General features: G+C 39.2%; 1 protein-coding gene across 3 annotated transcripts in view; it reads left to right on the top strand.

The window, feature by feature from the left end:
• The window catches only part of EFNB2 (ephrin B2), a 41,686-nt gene extending 26,205 nt beyond the window's left edge, over positions 1 to 15,481 (top strand). The window contains exons 3-5 of one of the 3 annotated variants that reach the window (XM_086482076.1): positions 12,554 to 12,646; positions 13,405 to 13,518; positions 15,099 to 15,481. In XM_086482076.1, the coding sequence (XP_086338202.1) occupies positions 12,554 to 12,646; positions 13,405 to 13,518; positions 15,099 to 15,481 (590 nt within the window). The remainder of the gene's footprint in view (positions 1 to 12,553; positions 12,647 to 13,404; positions 13,519 to 15,098) is intronic. The other 2 variants (XM_086482077.1, XM_086482078.1) reach the window with 2 other exon arrangements.
• The last annotated feature ends 2,137 nt before the right edge of the window (positions 15,482 to 17,618 follow it).

Below are 17,618 nucleotides of genomic sequence, written 5' to 3'. Positions count from 1 at the left end.
CGCCAGAGGGAAGGGAGCAGTGTGGCTTGCCTTTGAGCCACCGTCATGCTCCTGAGATAGTTTGGCCAAGCAAGCACATACTCTGCTCGCTTCATATCTTCTTTTGCATAAGTGAAATGAAGTTCAGGTGCTGGCATCATCAGCATTATAAAATAAGTCACTTGCAATGAGGGTCTTCACCAGTTCAAAATTTGTAAAAGAAGGGCTTGAGACTTGTGAAGGGTCTACAGAATGGTCCTGGAAAAGGTTCCTCTAAAATGCTTGCTCTGCCTGTGACCTCATTAGCCAAGCTTGCCAAGCTAATGGTGCTCATTGGCTTTGACATTGGCAAAATGGAATATGCAGCTTTCCTTAAATGTTTTTTGTCAACTTTTTTCAAATGAGCCACTTACCTAATTTGCCTCTGGCTTTAATTTTTTTATATATATATATATATATATATATATATATATATATATATATATATATATATATATATGTATGTATATGTATATATGATTCCTGACTGATTTAAAGGTTTATACTGGCTAGTAGCACTACATTTTGCATAACTGCTTTAATAGTGCTGTGGCTTTTAAAATCAAAACAGTCATTCTGGAACTTTAGCATTAGCTGGGTTTGAAAAAATCACAAGGCTTTTTATGTTTTCACTTTGTCATTCTGTTACAATTAAAGGGCAATAATTGTCTGAGGAAGAACACATTAAAGGACAATATAGATTGTGCCCTGAAATATGGCCCAGCTGGGATGAATAAATCTCTTTGCGTGGCCAAATAGATTTACATTACAATGTTATTTTAGTATTCTGACCAGACAGTTTAAGCGCTGGCTGATCTGGCTGGCTGGGCATTCTGACACCTCTCTGAGGCAGGTTTCAGTCTGCAGCTTCCTGCAACCTCCCAAACATCTAGCAAGAGCTACCTGAGAGGAAACAGTAGGTTTTCCTTTGTTTGGAGGTTAATTCTGAACTAGCCAAAATGAGAACAAATACTGTTACCAGAATTTCAATTCCTTTTCTTTTACAACAAAGACATTTTTCATGGTTTTTGTTAAAGACTCTGTGGTCCAGGAATCTTTCGTTATTTATACTTTGGTGGTGGTGATGAAAGCCGATGTGATAATAGTCACCCTGATTCCAGTTGTACAAAGATCCCATTTTTTTCTTTCCTTTCTCCTTCTCCTTCTTCAGAAAATTAGATAAATGATTTCTTCTTAGTGTAAAATGATATCCAGAGGTCAGTCTTTGACTTTGCTGACAGTCATTTAAGGGATGTATCAGCAATACCACTTAGCTCTTGTTGAATTAAATAGAAATACAGCTCATACAAATAATATTATTGGAGGAAAAAAAATCACTGTCTGTGCAGCTTCAGATTTCTTACAGAGTCTAAGACCTACAGGATTAATGGAGTCATGGTCCTTTGGGGTTTTGTCCCAGACCACACAGGTCTTGTAAGAGAATAAGGCTATTTTAGATTGATGGACTTTGTTCGTATTTGGTGCCATTACCTAGGCAATACCGACCGTTTATCTCCTTTAAAGTAGACAGAGATAGTTCAACAGGAAATGTGTTATTATTTCTCTATTCCTAAGGGAAGGAAATGAAAGATGGGAATGCTCAGTTTGTTAATTGATGGCATCTTGCGAAAAAATACATTTATCCTCCCCCACACCCCCCCAAGTACTCCAGACAGATATGGAATCAGGTGAAAATGAAGAATAATTATTCAGGCTTGAAGAAAGAATTATTCAGGAAATGCTCAGGAATTAAAGAGGTTTTAAAATTTCATAGGAAGCTATTTAATATTTTTAGTAACTATTTATTTTTCTCATTTTTTTAGTTCCTCATAAACAATTTGTGCATACTGGAAATACAATACATTCACAAAGGAAGATACAATATTCTCACATAGAAGTCTTTATATATATAGTATACATGTCAACAGTAAGGGACACTTGAAGTGCTTTGCAAAAATAGGTTAAACCCTGATCTTTTACAAGTTGCATATGTTTTTGGATTTACATATGCATTCTTAATAGGACTACATGCAGAAGAAGGTTGGTTTGAGTGTGTATTTTATACTTTAGATGCAGGGTATGAGTAACTGTTTAAATCAAGGGGGTGTGTATTGGAGATACATGCCATGCTATGAGGAAAATATCTGTCTAAACTGAAACTTAGAAGTGCACCAGCATACTGAAACACATTTAAATTTCATTTTGTACCTAAGCTTGGTGATGAGCATTTATCTCATCAAATGGGATGATCAGCCTTTATTTTATATGGTTGCTTGTATTATATCTGTTACTTATTACAGTATTGAAGTCCCAAAATAATAGACCAGGAACTGCATAAGCGTTTATAAAGGCTTTAATGAAATTGATTTTAAATACTTGAAATTGTTTGCCTCATTAAAGTCTTTACATAGCTGGATTGGAGGGAAGTGTACTTATGTCTGAGAACTGCATTAGCTAAAACGCAGGGTTGAAATGGTTGAAAACCAGGGTTAAGTGTCAGTTTGGACTTTCTTTCCTGGTCAAATCCTGGAAACTTTAGAGGAAGAATATTTCAGGATTTATTTCTGATAAATCAGACTATAAAACTAAGCCCTAATGGGCAGTCTTTCAGTTGCTTTTTTTCAGTCCCAAGGAAATCATGCAAATATTTCTGTGAGTAAAATCAGGATCAGGCTTAAGGTAGTCTTAGCAGTTCTTGGAAAAGAGTCCATATTAAGCTGATAAGGTTTTAAAAAGCATGTTTGGATCTTTGTTAGCATGATTTATCTGTTTTCTGTTCAGTAGATGAAGACAGCAAAAATAAACGGCAGCAGCAGACTAGTCTCGATGTGCTCGCTGAGCTGCTGTGAGAGAAACAGAAGTCTGAATCCAAATCCTGCCAGGGAAACCAAGAAGGATTTGTTTTTCAAGTATTTCACACTAGCATGTGAATGCATTAGACCACAACAGTGTATTCGGTCACAGAATCACAGAATGGTTGAGGTTGGACAGCACCTCTGGAGATCATATAGACCCCTGCTCAAGCCCTTGCTCAAGCAGGCTTAGCTGCAGCCAGTTGCCCAGGACAGTCTCTGGCTGAGTTTTGAATATATTCAAGGATAGAGACTCCACAGCCTGCCTGGACAACCTGGTCCAGTGCTGTCACCCTCATATTTAAAAAGGTTTTCTTAGGTTTACACAGGATTCCCTGTATTTCAGTTTGTGCCCATTGTTTCTTGTCCTGTCACTGGGCTCCACTGAGAAGAGTCTGGCTCTTCCTTCTTTACTCCCCCTCCAGGTATGTATACACATGGATAAGATCCCCCTGAGCTTTCCTTTATCCACATTGTACAGTCCCAAGTCCTCAGCCTCTCTTCCTATACAGATGCTCCAGTTCCTTCATCATCTCCGTTTACTGGGCTTGTTCCTGTAAGTCCATGTCTGTTTTGTATTGGGGAGCCCGTGACTGCACCCAGCACTCCAGCAGTGGCCTCACCAGTGCTGAGTAGAGGGGAAGGATCGCCTCCCTCTGCGTGCTGGCAATACTCTGCCAAATGCAGCTCAGGAGGCTGTTGGCTGCCTTTGCTGCAAGGGCATATTGCTGGCTCATGGTCAACTTGGTGTCCACCAGGACCCCTAGTACCTTTTCTGCAAAGCTGCTTTCCAGGTGCTTGGCCCCAGCCTGTGCTGAAACTTGATTCCACCTGCCGTCCAGAGGCTGCCACAGCAGATTTGGTACCAGAATCAAGACATTAATTAAATTATCTGTGTTGCAGAAAAAAAAAAAAAAAGGAACTTAATAATGTTATACTGTTAAAACAATACTGAAATATTAAAACTGTATGAACATAATTATTAAAAGTATTTGGTCTCTTGCCTAGTTGCGACTTTTCAAAATTCCAAACACTGGAGAATTAACATATGCATCCCATTGGAGTTTCTTAAAATAAACTGAGATGTGCCTATGTGATAATTTATAAAGAAGCCAAACCCCTTAATTTCTTGTGGCAAGTATTTGAACTAGAGGTTCTGTAGCACCTTGGAAATTCAGATTGCTTTATTTCAGCGATGTTCCCTCATTAAGTTTTACTCCATGGGTATTTTAAAGTTCTAAACACAAACATAAGCATACTGCAATCAAAACAGTGCTTAACTTCTGATCATCTTTGCCAAGTGCACAGTCATCCAATAGTATTATAATTGATCTCAGTACTAAGGTGCCAAACTCTGTGTTGCTGAAGGATAGTTAGATGATATAAATAGCTTTTTGTGTTTTGCAATAAAGCACACTTTTGTTGTGCTTGATGTAAAAGCAGGAGATGAAGGTATTCTTTTATTGAAGCAAACATGTGGAAAATTGCTCTAGATTGTTATAGTACAGAGCATCTCCCCTGAAAGGAATGAGGTTCATCTATAGGGCAAACTCTGACTGTGGCACTTTATTGGGGTTGCTCCCGGACTCTGTGTGGTCAAAGCAAATAACATCATGTCCATCTGAACTCCTATAACCATGAGACTGGCACATTTTCTCATCTATAAGGTTATATTCTAAACTGTCAGTGGGCATTAACTCAGTCACTGGTGAAGGCCTACCACCTAGAGATGAACTCTGCCTCAAAATGATGTTTTCCACTTCAGTGCCACTCATATAGCAATTACTAGGTCATTAATATCATTGCATGCAATTAGTGACAGCAGAATGAGCAAGAGGTTTGTTATTTATTTCATATGAACTTTCACTATAACCCTTGCTTATCCAAATGTTACAGACAGAAACCAGAGAGATTTTCAAGGCAGATGAGCATCCTTGAAAAGTGATGTTGAGTTTGTACATACAGAAAATAGCTCCTCGTTTAATGTTAAAGCTTCAGCTTTTGTTTCCAGCAAGCCTGCTTGTCATTAGTGACAATCAGTGTAACTTGGATGCTTACTAATTCTATTAGTTCTGTTCAGCTGAACTGTTAAGCAAAGCTTGCTGTGGTAGTGGGGAGATGTTTCCCCATCCATGAGAGGCTTTTGCCAGTGGTGTGCCGGGAGAAAGGATAAACTTACGTAATATACCTGTTTGTGATTGGTGAAGTTAACTAGCTAGTAATCTGGTTTAGATGCATAATTACTGATATACGCTGAATACTTCATAATTAGTGGGCTTACATCTGCCACAGTTACTTCAGTGCTCACAAATATATAATTTGTTTATGTAAACTAGAAGCAACCATGTGTGCAGTAGATCATTATCTGACAACATTTCTCAGAGTATGTGAAATACAGAACTGAAATACTTTAAGAAATGTTTAACTGTAATGAAAGACTTCTATTGTCATTCATAGTGATACAGTATTGAGATGCTTTTTTTTTTTTTTTTAATAATCTGTAAATCATTCCAAGTGAATTTTGAAAAGGGACACTTGACAGCAATGAAGCAAGTAGGATTTTGTTGTGGGTGGATGCTGTGACCTTCTGTAATGGATAATAATTCAGCAAATAGTTGACTGTATAGAACACTTCAGCTGTGGTATTCCTTAACCTGGAGATAAAGTGGTGCTCTTTTTAAACTGATAGGCAGCAGAAACCAGTTGGAGCTCACAGCTTTTTTGATACTTTCTAACTCTGTCTTGCTTGCTGTCTCTTTTTCCCTTTACTGAAAGACTTTGTTGACATAAAGGGCTTTTTTTTTTACCACCTATTCTTGTGATGCCATGTCTCCCTGGAATTAATAGAATCATTCTGAATGTAGGAAGCTTTACGAGACAAGAACTCTCTCCCTGTTTTGTGCTAATGCTTAGGCGGTCCTTCTCAGTCAGATGACATGAGATGAGGGAAGGAGAGTCTACGGATTTCCAGAGGTGTGCCTGGAATGAAGCAGTTGGTATATACCAAGGTGTATTACAGTACAAACTGATTGGCTCTGTCTTGCTTGTGTCCTCTATATTGCACCCCCCAAAAAAATTGAAACAGTAATAAAATCCATCCCTCTTAACATATGAATACAAGTGGAGACTTTTATGGGGAATTATGTGAAGACCCCTATATCCTGAGTCCCATCAAAGTACCACAAGTCATGGCATTCGCATTTGGACAAGATGCATTTCAGAGCAGTGGTTAGAAAAGTGAATCACAAAGTTTCGCTGCAGAACCATTGTCTTCTTCCAGGCAAGAAGAGGCCTGTTTTTTATTGTACTTCATTTTGTTCTGGTTTTAGCTTTACTGGGGAGGGCATTGCTGCTTACTTGCTGTGCAGAATATAGTTTGTGGATCCTGTTTAGATAGAAATCCTGAGATGTACAACATAGGACTTCATTTAAAAACCAAGGACTTAATTTAAAAAACAAGAACAAGAAGAGGAAAAGAAAAAGGGAGAATTCTTGTCCTTTCCTTCATGTAGAAGTTTTGCCTTATGTGTGGATAGAGGGAAAAAAGACTAGCTTCAAGAGTATTTATAAACACTCCATAAGCTTCGGTTTTAAGAAAAAAATCTTATCTTAATTTGAAGAAATGTGTGGAATAAGATTGAGAGAATCAGAGTTTCTGAATGGCCTTCAGGTTGAGAAACTCCTTAAAATTCTGCTGCGACCTTCACTTTGCAAGTAGGACAAATAAAAAACCAGACATTCTAGAAAACCACAGAATTATTGGTAAACCCTTTTTATACATTTTTCATTACTGTCTCAGTGTCCTAAATTGTATTAATTGAGCAAATTCAGCAGGTTTTTATCTTTTTCATTAAAGATCCTTTCTTTGTCTCTATGAGATCAGTAGAAAAGTTAGCATGTTGATTTGTCTGTAGAGAGAAGCACAGACAACAAGTTGACAGTACTCCGTGCAACTATTTATAATGCATTTAAGTTTGGGCACTTGTGGTCCAGGTTTGGGACCACTAATAGTTAAATATTGGAAGACAATTTCATTTTTTTAAAAAGTGGAGGTTTCAGTGTCAGTCTTGTTTTTCACTACAAGCGAGAGTAAACCGTTAGTTGCTAGTAGTTGAAATTAGTATATTTATAATCTTCTCTCTAAACTTTCTGCAGCTCACCCAACATACTGTTTGCCAAGCTACCTGTTCTTTCATGAGCAGCCTGAAAAATTTTTTTTTGGTTGTTTCAGATCTCCATACAGATCTGGCATTGCTACTAAGGCGGGGGGCGGGGGGGGGGGGGAGGGGGGGCGAATTTAATTTAATTTAATTAAAACACTCTTTCTGTTACCTCAGCTGTCTTGTTCTTCATCCCTGGATGGTCTAGAAACAACCTCTGTATTGTGATCTGTGATTTGTGGTTTCACAGTGTGTGATTTCTGGTGTTCTTAAACCTGTCCCATAAATTTAGATAATTTATGGGAAAGAATAATTATTTATTTGGTGCTTTACTAAGAGAGTCATTAAAAGGACCAAAAGCAGATGAAAGCAGTCAGAGCACAAACACACAATGCCTGGCCAAAATAGTGTTCTATTACTTAATAAAATAAAAAACCCTCAAAAGCTTTACATGTGCTTAGTAATCCTGTGAGTGCATATGAGATCAAGTGCAGCTTTGCTTTAAGAATAACTTCTTACTACTGTTGGATCTAAAGCTTTCATGGATTTTTGCTGCTGTTTAGGTTTTTCCATTCTGTTTCTAAGCACAGCTGGGGAAAAGTGGAGATGGGTAGCTCTATTTGATTTTATTTAGCTCTGATTTTGAGTCAACCTATTTTCTGATGCTGAATTCAAGCAGTATTTAAGAAAAAAATGGTGAAAATCACTACTATTGGACAGTATGGATCTACTCCAAAGAAACCTGTAATTCTCGTTTTTCTAATAACAGATTCACACCAGCAGCAATTAATTTTTGATGACCTCGTCAATGTGGTGTCTTTGATACATTGCCAAATGGCTTGTATCATCCTGCACACTAAGGGGGGACGAAACCAATTTTGCCCTCACCCATCGGTTGACATGGCTTATTCATTTCTATAGTTTGTGGTTTAAGGTCAATTTAGTTTTCACAGGAAAATTAAGTATGACGATTGTAATTTCTCTCTTCAGCTATGTAGTCCGTTTCATATTCAAGCTCTAAATATATATGTGTTATAAAGTTGTGTTGGTTCAAAGGATATGACATTTAATTTGCAAGCAGGTAATGCTTTTCATAATCCTAGAACATAAAAGTATAGGCAATAATTGTGGCAGAATTAAGCGACCGAGATTTTTGTCTACTGGTATTTTCTTTTAAGTAATTGTGGTGGCATTTTTTCATTTTGTAATGTGCATTTGTAGGAGTGAAGGAAGTTGAATTTTTGTGACTGTGCCTTCATTTCTAATCTCTTTGTGAATGAAAAACTATATACAGGCACAAATCCAGCAGCTTAATTCTCCATCTGATTAGAGCAACATTACCAACCTGATAGGTCGAAAACAGCCAAGATCCATGCAGTGGCTTAGCCTCCTGGGAGGCAGAGTAATAACAATCAAATGAAGACATATTAAAATGTAATATTACTTCCTCTCCATGGGGACTATATAAGAATCATAGCCAGGAACTACTCTTGTCAGCTGACTCTGTTTCGCTCACTGATTCTCTGCCTGTACATTTGTGGATAATGGATTTCGTGCAATAAACAACACTTGTGAAGTCTGAAAAGCAAAGAAATGTAAAACATCATATGTTGATTTACATGGGTCCAGTTGCTTTTTTTTTGTGTACGTGTTGGGTTTTTTTTTAAATAATTTACATATATCAAAGAAGGGAAGGCAGAGCTGGAATGATATTCTTTGGTCTGAATAATTTCGTTTCCTCTTGTGTAAGGGAGAGGATATGTTAAGGCAGTGTTTTACGAAACCAAAAATGTATACGAGCTTCTCCAAAGTGAGACTGTATCAGGAGACTCTTAACCATGATTTCGTAACAACTCAGTTTTTTCTGAAAGTTGAAAACCCAAACTCATATTCCTTAAAAACGACAGCTGCTGTTGTATTCAAGGAATGCAGAAACACAGTGTCTGTGTATACAGAGATTGAACATAATTTTTGACTGACTGCTGTAAAAATTGCTTATAAATTATTACAATTTTGTCAGAAAGTCTTAAAATCAATAGAGATTGTTAGGGCAAGTATGTGTTTATTTGTAGGTGTGGATAAGCTGTTGACTGAATAATTTATTGTGCTTTTGACTCTAATTATTAGTTTTGCAATTGACACCAGTGGAACAGGACAGGTCTCAGAAAATCAGAGAAAACCTATCCATCAAAAGATTTAAAAATATTTTTCTACCTGTTTAGCAACATTGTACTTACTTTTAGTTTCCTATGTGTTGCTGTATTAATACAAAGTGAAGTGTGGGATCCTGAGGACATTTAATATTCATGAGAAACTTTCTATTAATTCTGTTTATTAATGTTAATATTTAAATAATACCTAGTCTTCTTAGCACAGGGCCATGTGTGGTAGTCTGTGCGTGAGTAATTGCCTCTCAAATATATCCATATTTAGATCTAAATACAAAAAAATTCCAAACCTGTTCTTTTTTATGTATATGTATATGTATATAAAAATAAACTGGATGGAAGGTCTGCAGTTTGATCATATAAACACACCAGAGTGGCATTTCCATTTTACATTCAAGGATTTTGTGTTACATTTCTGTGTTTATACCCAAAACTCTTTGTCACAGACACTTTTTTTAAAAAAAAAATATCCTTTCAGTGTGAGCAGAGCTCCAGGTACAGGGTCACTTTCCTGCAGAAGTGTGAGTGCTGTGGAGGAGCTTACATGATAGCGGGTATAATTTTCATTTGGAGATCAATAGAGAAAGGCAGCGGCAAGTGTTTGAGGAATATTTTGTACTTGCTGCCTTGTTTGACTTCTGCACACTGAACTGTCAAGGGGCATTAGCTGTATGAAAGTGTGTTTTCTCTGATGTCCCAGCTTACTTCTTTTTCTCCGTGCAGCTTTTCAAAGCTTGAAACGATGTGTTTAAAACTACCCACTTTCTTCCTGGTACACTGGGGATATGTGAGGTTGTATTTCGATAGTCTTAATGAATTTTGAAAAATAATTTCCTCCAGTGGCCTTGGGTAATTGTCAGTTTAATTACAGGGAGAAGCTGAGATGGAAACTTTGCTTTGTCACTGAAATGCTCCTCTTTGAAAATTCCCCGGTTCTTGGGATGTAGCAGTCTCTACTCTGAGCTATAACGTAGGCTTTTCGAAAAACCCTTGAAGAACTGTGGAAAAAGTGAATACTTCTGCAAATTCATTCATCTGACATCAAAGCTATGAAAGCATTCTTTTAGCAAGCAAGAAAGGCAGATTGCGCTCACGTAGGCACACAACCAGACTCATTGTACATCTGGGCCTTCCCGTTTGGAGACTCTATTTGAAGTAATTTTGCATCCTTTTTGCTGTCTTACTTTCTTATTCTGTACTGAGGTTAGGCTGCATCCTCTGCATCTTATTGAGGTCTCCTGCTCTGTGGGTTAAATGGATAGGCCTTTAAAGAATAAAGAGGCATTGATGTTCAGAAGCAGCAGCACTCCAGTCAATTAAAATCAGGTAGAAGGTGTTTAAGGAGATGTGAGCCCCCATTGCCTCGATTAAAAAACAAACTAATAATAACAAAAAATGCAAGACAAAGTCAGTATTTATTAGTTGTACTTTCAGTTGATGCTCGGCCTTGGTATTTCTATTTACTTCTTTTTTTTCCCTGGTCCTTGTGCTGGTACATTGGCAAACAGGTCATAAAAACCACTTTCAGCAAAGACACATTTGATTTATGTCCAGAACTGGTTCTTAGTATTGATTTTTTTTTCCCTCTGGAAAAAAACAAAAGAAAACAAAACTATATGTCTCCATTATTTTCTGAGCCTGGCAATGCAGTGGCACATTTCAGATCGGCTTTTATCTTAAATTACTCATTGTGCTCTTTTATATTTTAAAAAAGTATTTTTTGCAAGTTGGAAAAAAAGTAGTTGCATGTATGGCCATTGTCATGTTTTTACAGGAGGAGGGAACAAGAGGGGGAACTGGGAGGGACCATGTATGAGGAGAAGGGAATTTTAGGAAAAGAAAGAACAATTTGGGAGGTTTCTATGGTGGCTGTAATTCGAGTTAGTCACAATAGAGGCAGAAGTGGAACAAAAACAAGAAGTACATCAAAGGCTAGGAAGCAGGGTTCAGCGGTATGGGGTTTATATCTTTACAGCTAGAGAGAAGATTAGAGCAAGAAAAATACTGCCATGGGGCTAGGAAGACATTGTGAAGGAAAAAGGAAATATACATAGGCTGCATGTGAAAGCAAATCCCCAAGGAAGGTGAATGAGAAGGAGCAAGAATTAAAAACAAAGGTCTGAACAGTGTGAAGCCCTGGTTGAATTAGATCCTGAACTGAAAGGAGAGGACCAGAGGCAGGAAAGTGCTGCTTAAGCAGATCACCACAGCCACGACAAGCAGTGGGCTCTGTTATATCCCATTTTCTATTTGTTTTCTCCAGCTGGAGGCCCAGTGCCAGTGCGCATGCATGCACCCAGTTGTACGTGTGTTTTGGGCTTTGGATAAACCGCTCAAAGAAATGACGGCGAAATTTGCACCCCCCAGGACAGCCAGGGTGGGAGAACCCCTGGTGCATTCCCTAAATAGTAAAGCTGGAGTCCACTGCTGGTGGACGTGCCTGCTTTGCCACCATGGCCGGGGCACCAGTGCACATGCTGACGTGGCCAGTGCTGAGGAGCTGCCCAATATTTTTTCAGCAGTTGTTGGGGGTTTGCAAGCAACAGCTGGCTCGGGCAGCAGTGGAGGCGCACCCCTGGACCGTGACTCAGCGTTTTGGATTCTCTTCATTCGTGCTTCATGCACAAATCGCACTGCAGTGTCAGCTTGCGGCTGGGTTGTGCCGTTCCAGCCAGCGTCTAGATAAGCAAGAACAATATAAACGCAGGGGAAAGCACCCATTTGTTTGTACGAGCTAAAAGGTTTCCGTGAGAATCGAGCGTGTTCCCCCCGTCACCCTCCCCCGTGGAGGCTCCTCAATGCTGAGAAAAGTGAGATTGTACTTTAAAATATTAAATGGTTTTCCAATCAGTGCAGAATCTCAGCTTTCACCTGGGTCTTTTGTATGCGTTCACTTCTTCCAGCAGGAGATTAGTAATAGAGGAAGCAGGTGTAACGTGGTGATTAGAAAGATATTGTTGGGGGAAAAAAAAAGGGTGAATTTTCAGTGCTTTGCTCCTGTGAGCCTGCCAGGGCTTCCTTTTCAGCTGACTACATCACCTTTTAGCAAGGTGCTGTGTTTTCATCCAAGTCAGTCAGTCAGTTGATTGTGCATAGAAAAGAAGGTTGCTTTGTAAATTTGAAGCCTTGATAACGCATTCCTCCATTTGTATATATTGTATGGCTTACCAGTGTATTCATTCCTTTGGCTTTCAACATTTCACAACTTTCCATAGGTCAGCCTGAGCAGCAAGAACAGGTCCTGGTAGACTGAAAGATTTCTGCTTTCAGACACTCATGTTCACATCACTTTGCCTGTTGATTTCCTGATTTTTATTTATTTTTTTATTATTATTTTTCTTTTATTTTTAATCAGCAACATCAAATGGGTCTTTGGAGGGCCTGGATAACCAGGAGGGAGGGGTGTGCCAGACAAAAACCATGAAGATCCTCATGAAAGTTGGACAAGGTAAAGATCATCTGCTGTTTCATGAAATCATTTTTATTAGTCTCAATGTCCTTTTGGTTTTCAGGCTTCTTTTAGCGTTGTACAGCAGAGAGCAAACTGAGTCTAGTGTGGTCATTCCTCCCTTACAGTCTGAAAGCAAAGCCTGTTTTCTCTTCTTCGGCTACTGACAGATTTCTACAGAAGGAGGGTTAGTGTAATAAGATCTTTTCAATGGAGAGATCCCTAGAAGGAAAGGTCACCTGGGAGTAGTGTGTTTCAGTCATTTTTATTTTTATTTTAAAAACAAAAGCCACAACTCTGCTGCTCAAAATTATTTAAAGTACATGAAAGGAGGGAAGCTAATATTTCTATAGTTTGCTTGTTATGAATTCTGATTACAGAGAGGTTTTTGTTCATTGTCTCTTTTCACATATAGATAACCTATTGTGCAGGAAGAAAGAATTATTCTTCTAAGTAGAGGTTGGTTTAGTAGTCAATCAGCTTCCTCAGTTAAACTGAAATGTCATCTGCAAAGCTTTTCTTGCCAATTACAGGAGTCCCTATAGTTTCTGCAGATGGCCTCACAATTTAAACCTCTGAAATAACTAATACAACCATTTTGCTTTAAAAGGAAAATTACGTTCTTATATCCCCCAGTCCTTTGCATAAAGATTCTTCTGTTCAAAACCATTTGTGTCTCATGAAGTACCTAGAGGCAGCTTATAAGGCTCCATACCATCAAGCGCCAAAGCTGCATGAGTCGTCTTTCTCTCCCCCAGATCCCAACTCGGCGGGGCTGCCACGGCACACAGATCCCACCAAGCGTCCCGAGCAGGAAGCTGGCACCAACGGGAAGAGTTCCACCACCAGCCCCTTTGTGAAGGACCACTCAGGTAGGTGTGGTGGGGCTCCCGCCTGGGACAGGGCTCTGGCAGAGTCTCCTCCTTTGTCTCCAAATGCATTTTTTTTTACCATTAAAGTGCCAGAAAACCAAATGTTTTTGTACTGAGATGAAGTGAAAGCCAGTTCTGATGCTCTGGTGGGTAGTGTCTGGGAGCTGCAAGTTTTGGCAACAGCTGCTGTCTCCCCTCTTCCACTCCGCAGTAGAAGTTAATTGCATCTTGTGAGAATATCACTCATTTACAGGAAAGTTTTTGGATAGGACGTTCACTAAGCGGCTTTACGATGGTAAATGCTGCCTTACATTTAGTACTCTGGCAGATGAACGAGTCTTTCTGTCTTTCTCTTCCCGTATAATACATTATCAAGTGGTTCTCGACAGCCATTTATAAAGTTTATTTCAAGGCATCTATAATTAATGTCCTGATCTTTTAACTGACCCTATAAAGTCTACACATGAATGGCTGGTCTTTCACTAAATTTAAAGATTTATTTTTTTGTTAATAGTTATCTAACCAAGATAAACAGATGGTTCAAAACAAGTATCTTCAGGATGCATTTCAAGACATTAAGTGAACAAGAAAAAAACTAACTTTTAAGACCCAAGGTCTCTGGAAGAAAAATTGGTGAATTGGAAATGCTACAAAGCAAAACTTGCTGCCAGTTCATTCTGGGGTTCCTGAAAATGGCTGCAAGTTTTCCTTGCTGGCTCTGCCATTAGTTACTGGGCTAATGAATCTTTGATATGGTGGTTACTGGGCAGGCTTCAGCCATTTCCTGTGGAGATTGTGGTGGGAAAAGTTCACAGTTACATGGACGTAGCATCTGCAGCAATCTTCCACCTGTGAGCGAGCATCAGGAGAGGGAAGTTGGTACAAATTTTCAAGTGAGAAAGTGTCAAGTGGGCGTTCATTTAACTTTTGTAACAAATAATATGACAGTGTGATGGCACCAAATATTCAACAGGCTGTTCAGCACACGAGCTTTTCCTGACTACCAAATGCATGGTGGTGTTTTGTTTTGAGTAAATGTAAGTTAGTACGAACAGATATGTGCCATAGCCGTTTTGCCTATCTCCCGCACTGCCCCAAGCTCCTTGGTTTCATCTTCAAGCAAGAGGAATCCACATAAAGAGGCACTAAGGACGTTTTAACTTAAATCAATATGTGAAAGACCAAATAGCAGAATGGTGTGACACCCTATGTTATTTTCTCCTCACAGTCCTATCCCACTCCTCTCTGCTGCCTGGGGCTGGCCGGCATCTGTTAAAAGATGTGGTGTGCATGAAAGGCTGCCTTGTCAGTGCCAGTCCTCACGACTGATGGATGATGATGTATGAAACAGGGTGGTTTGGGAGCAGCACAAAAGTGAGACCAACAGACACAAAGTCTTGTTTAATATTGATTGCTGACTTCAGCTGTTTGCATTTAGCTGTCTAACAGAGTAGCTGGTTTGTCAGAGTTTAGCTGTCAGTTAATTCTTCCAGTCTTACTTACTCTACACATTTTTAAGCAGCATAAACGGGTCACAGGATGGCAATAACTTTTGTCTGTTGTATTTCCGTTCTTTCCAGGATCTAGCACAGATGGCAGTAAGGCTGGGCATTCCAGTATACTGGGTTCAGAGGTGGCCTTATTTGCAGGGATTGCATCAGGGTGCATCATTTTCATCGTCATCATCATCACTTTGGTGGTTCTTTTGTTGAAGTACCGAAGAAGACACAGGAAGCATTCCCCTCAGCACACGACAACTCTCTCACTTAGTACGTTAGCCACCCCAAAACGCAGTGGCAACAACAATGGTTCTGAGCCCAGTGACATTATCATTCCTCTAAGGACTGCAGACAGTGTCTTTTGCCCCCACTATGAAAAGGTCAGCGGCGACTATGGACATCCGGTGTACATAGTTCAAGAGATGCCTCCTCAGAGTCCAGCAAACATTTATTACAAGGTCTGAGAAACACACAACCAACTCTGTGGTACAGTTGAGTTGTAGAGGAAACTCACTGGTCAAATGCTTTCTGTTGGGGTTTGTGATGACACCTTGTGCGCTAGCATTGACTCAAGCACAGGGGGGAGAAGGTGACAGCTCTTTCTCCGGGAGTCGACGCGAGCTGGACAGCTTACCTAGTCTGTAGAATTCCTATCTCGGTGAATAAGTATTCACTAAAAGCTGGAAGACTTTTATGTAGAAGATGCCCATTCTGATTGCTGTACTCTTGTTACATTCATCATCCTCAAAGCCATGTGCTGTGGGCGTTCAGGCATGTTCAAAAGCCAAGGGAAGATGGAGTGATCTGTGGATGTTAATAGCTCTAGGCATCCTGGGAAGGTGCTCTAGGATATATCAAGCTTGAAATGCAATCTTCTGACTTTTGTGTGTCTCTCTCAGCGCGTACTGGATTTGTCACACAGACCTTATAGTGTCTAAGTAAGACTTGTTAAAGTTCTCTTGCTTTTAGTCCGTCACTGTTCCATTTGTTTCTGTTATACAGGGCTCTGCCATCCTTCACATAAGATTTCCTTTCACTCCACCTCCTGAATCACTAATGAAACATTAATGTTTGGAGATCCACGCTCCATCCATCTGCCACAGCAGCCTCACTTGAATGGGTAATGCGTTTATAGAAATTGTGTTTGATAGTAAGGAACCTTCCAGCCAAAAAGTTAGGCTGTCAACAAAGTTAAGAGCAGGACTGGGTGGTGGAGGGAAGGGCTGACTGCAGTTACAGTTGAATACTGCTGCCTCAAAAATAGAAGCTGGGAAGAAAAAAGAAAAAAAAATTTAGATAGCGCAGCACTTTGGTATGCTAAGTTTTAAGAGGCAAGTAGGGGACACAATAACACACGCAGTGGATTAGGGCTGCATTTGAAGGAATTCATGGTTATCAAATAGCAGTGTGCAGAAAGAAATAGTACCTTCAATACAGTAGAACAAAGGGGTATTGTTAGTAAGTGAACAGGCTTGGAGAGGACAAGACAATAGCAGGCCGCTGAGGATGTATTAGGGCAGGGCTGTTGTGGTACTGGCAATAAAATACACAGCTTTGAAGCTGTAGCAAAAACGTAGTCTGCTTTGGATGACTTTTAAGCAGACTCAGCTGCTATACTATCACATTATACTAAACACAGGGAAAGCATTTAAGAAAATAGCAGAGAGCCAAATCTGACCATGATGATTATAAGCCAACGGGTCAAATGAGCTGTAATTCTATCACTGGTAAAGTTGTGGGGAAAAAAACCCTTTCTCATCTCTAAAAGTAAGAGAGAATTTCTTTCTCACTGAGCCTTTTGACACTTCGGTTTATTGTAGTGCTGTCCCTGCACAGTGAGTGTAGGTACTGTGACTGACACAGCCGTTCATTGGTGCTCTGTTGCGAAGTTAAAGCACATATGGAAAACCTCTTGCAGTCCGTAAGAATTAAATAAATTATGACACTGAGATGGAGAAGGAAGATGTCTTATTTATAATAGGTGTATAGAACACAAGGGATATAAAGTGAGAGTTTTTCTTTTGTCGTTCTTTCTTACTTTTTTGTTTTGGTTTGCCTTTTTTACTAATATATATTTTGAGATTGCACAGAATCTACACCAGAAGATGTGAAATTCATTTGCGGCAATTAAATAGTCTTAAATTGTCATAATTTTACATACACATGTGTGTGTGTATATGTATATACACACACTTACATGTTTATTTATGCATATATATGCATATATATATATATATACACACTTAAAAAAAAAAAAAAAAAAGAAATTGCTTCTGGGAAAAACATCAGCCATCCAAAAATAACAATGGGACCATATTAAAAAAAATAAAATCCAAAGCATCTCCTAAGAGAAAACTAGGAAATATAAGGCCCAAAATATCAGGAAGTCAATGTTGCTGAATCACATACTTAACAATGACAAGGTGTGCCGGCATTTATTTTCTGTCTTGTGTTTTCCCTTGCCTTACGGGCTGATGTGTTCTGTAGATTTCATTGAGGTTCGTCGAGGGGGGGGTTCAGGTTAAAGTTCTCTCTTTAGCATGGTTATTCCCCTAAAACTCCCACCCTGGGGAGGAAATAAAAAACCTCTACTTTTATATG

This window comes from Leptosomus discolor, chromosome 1 (assembly GCF_034619465.1).
Source record: "Leptosomus discolor isolate bLepDis1 chromosome 1, bLepDis1.hap2, whole genome shotgun sequence".
Taxonomy (NCBI): Eukaryota; Metazoa; Chordata; class Aves; order Leptosomiformes; family Leptosomidae; genus Leptosomus; species Leptosomus discolor.
The sequence above is the reverse complement of the archived record's forward strand: the minus strand, read 5'-3'. Positions and strand labels throughout refer to the sequence as shown.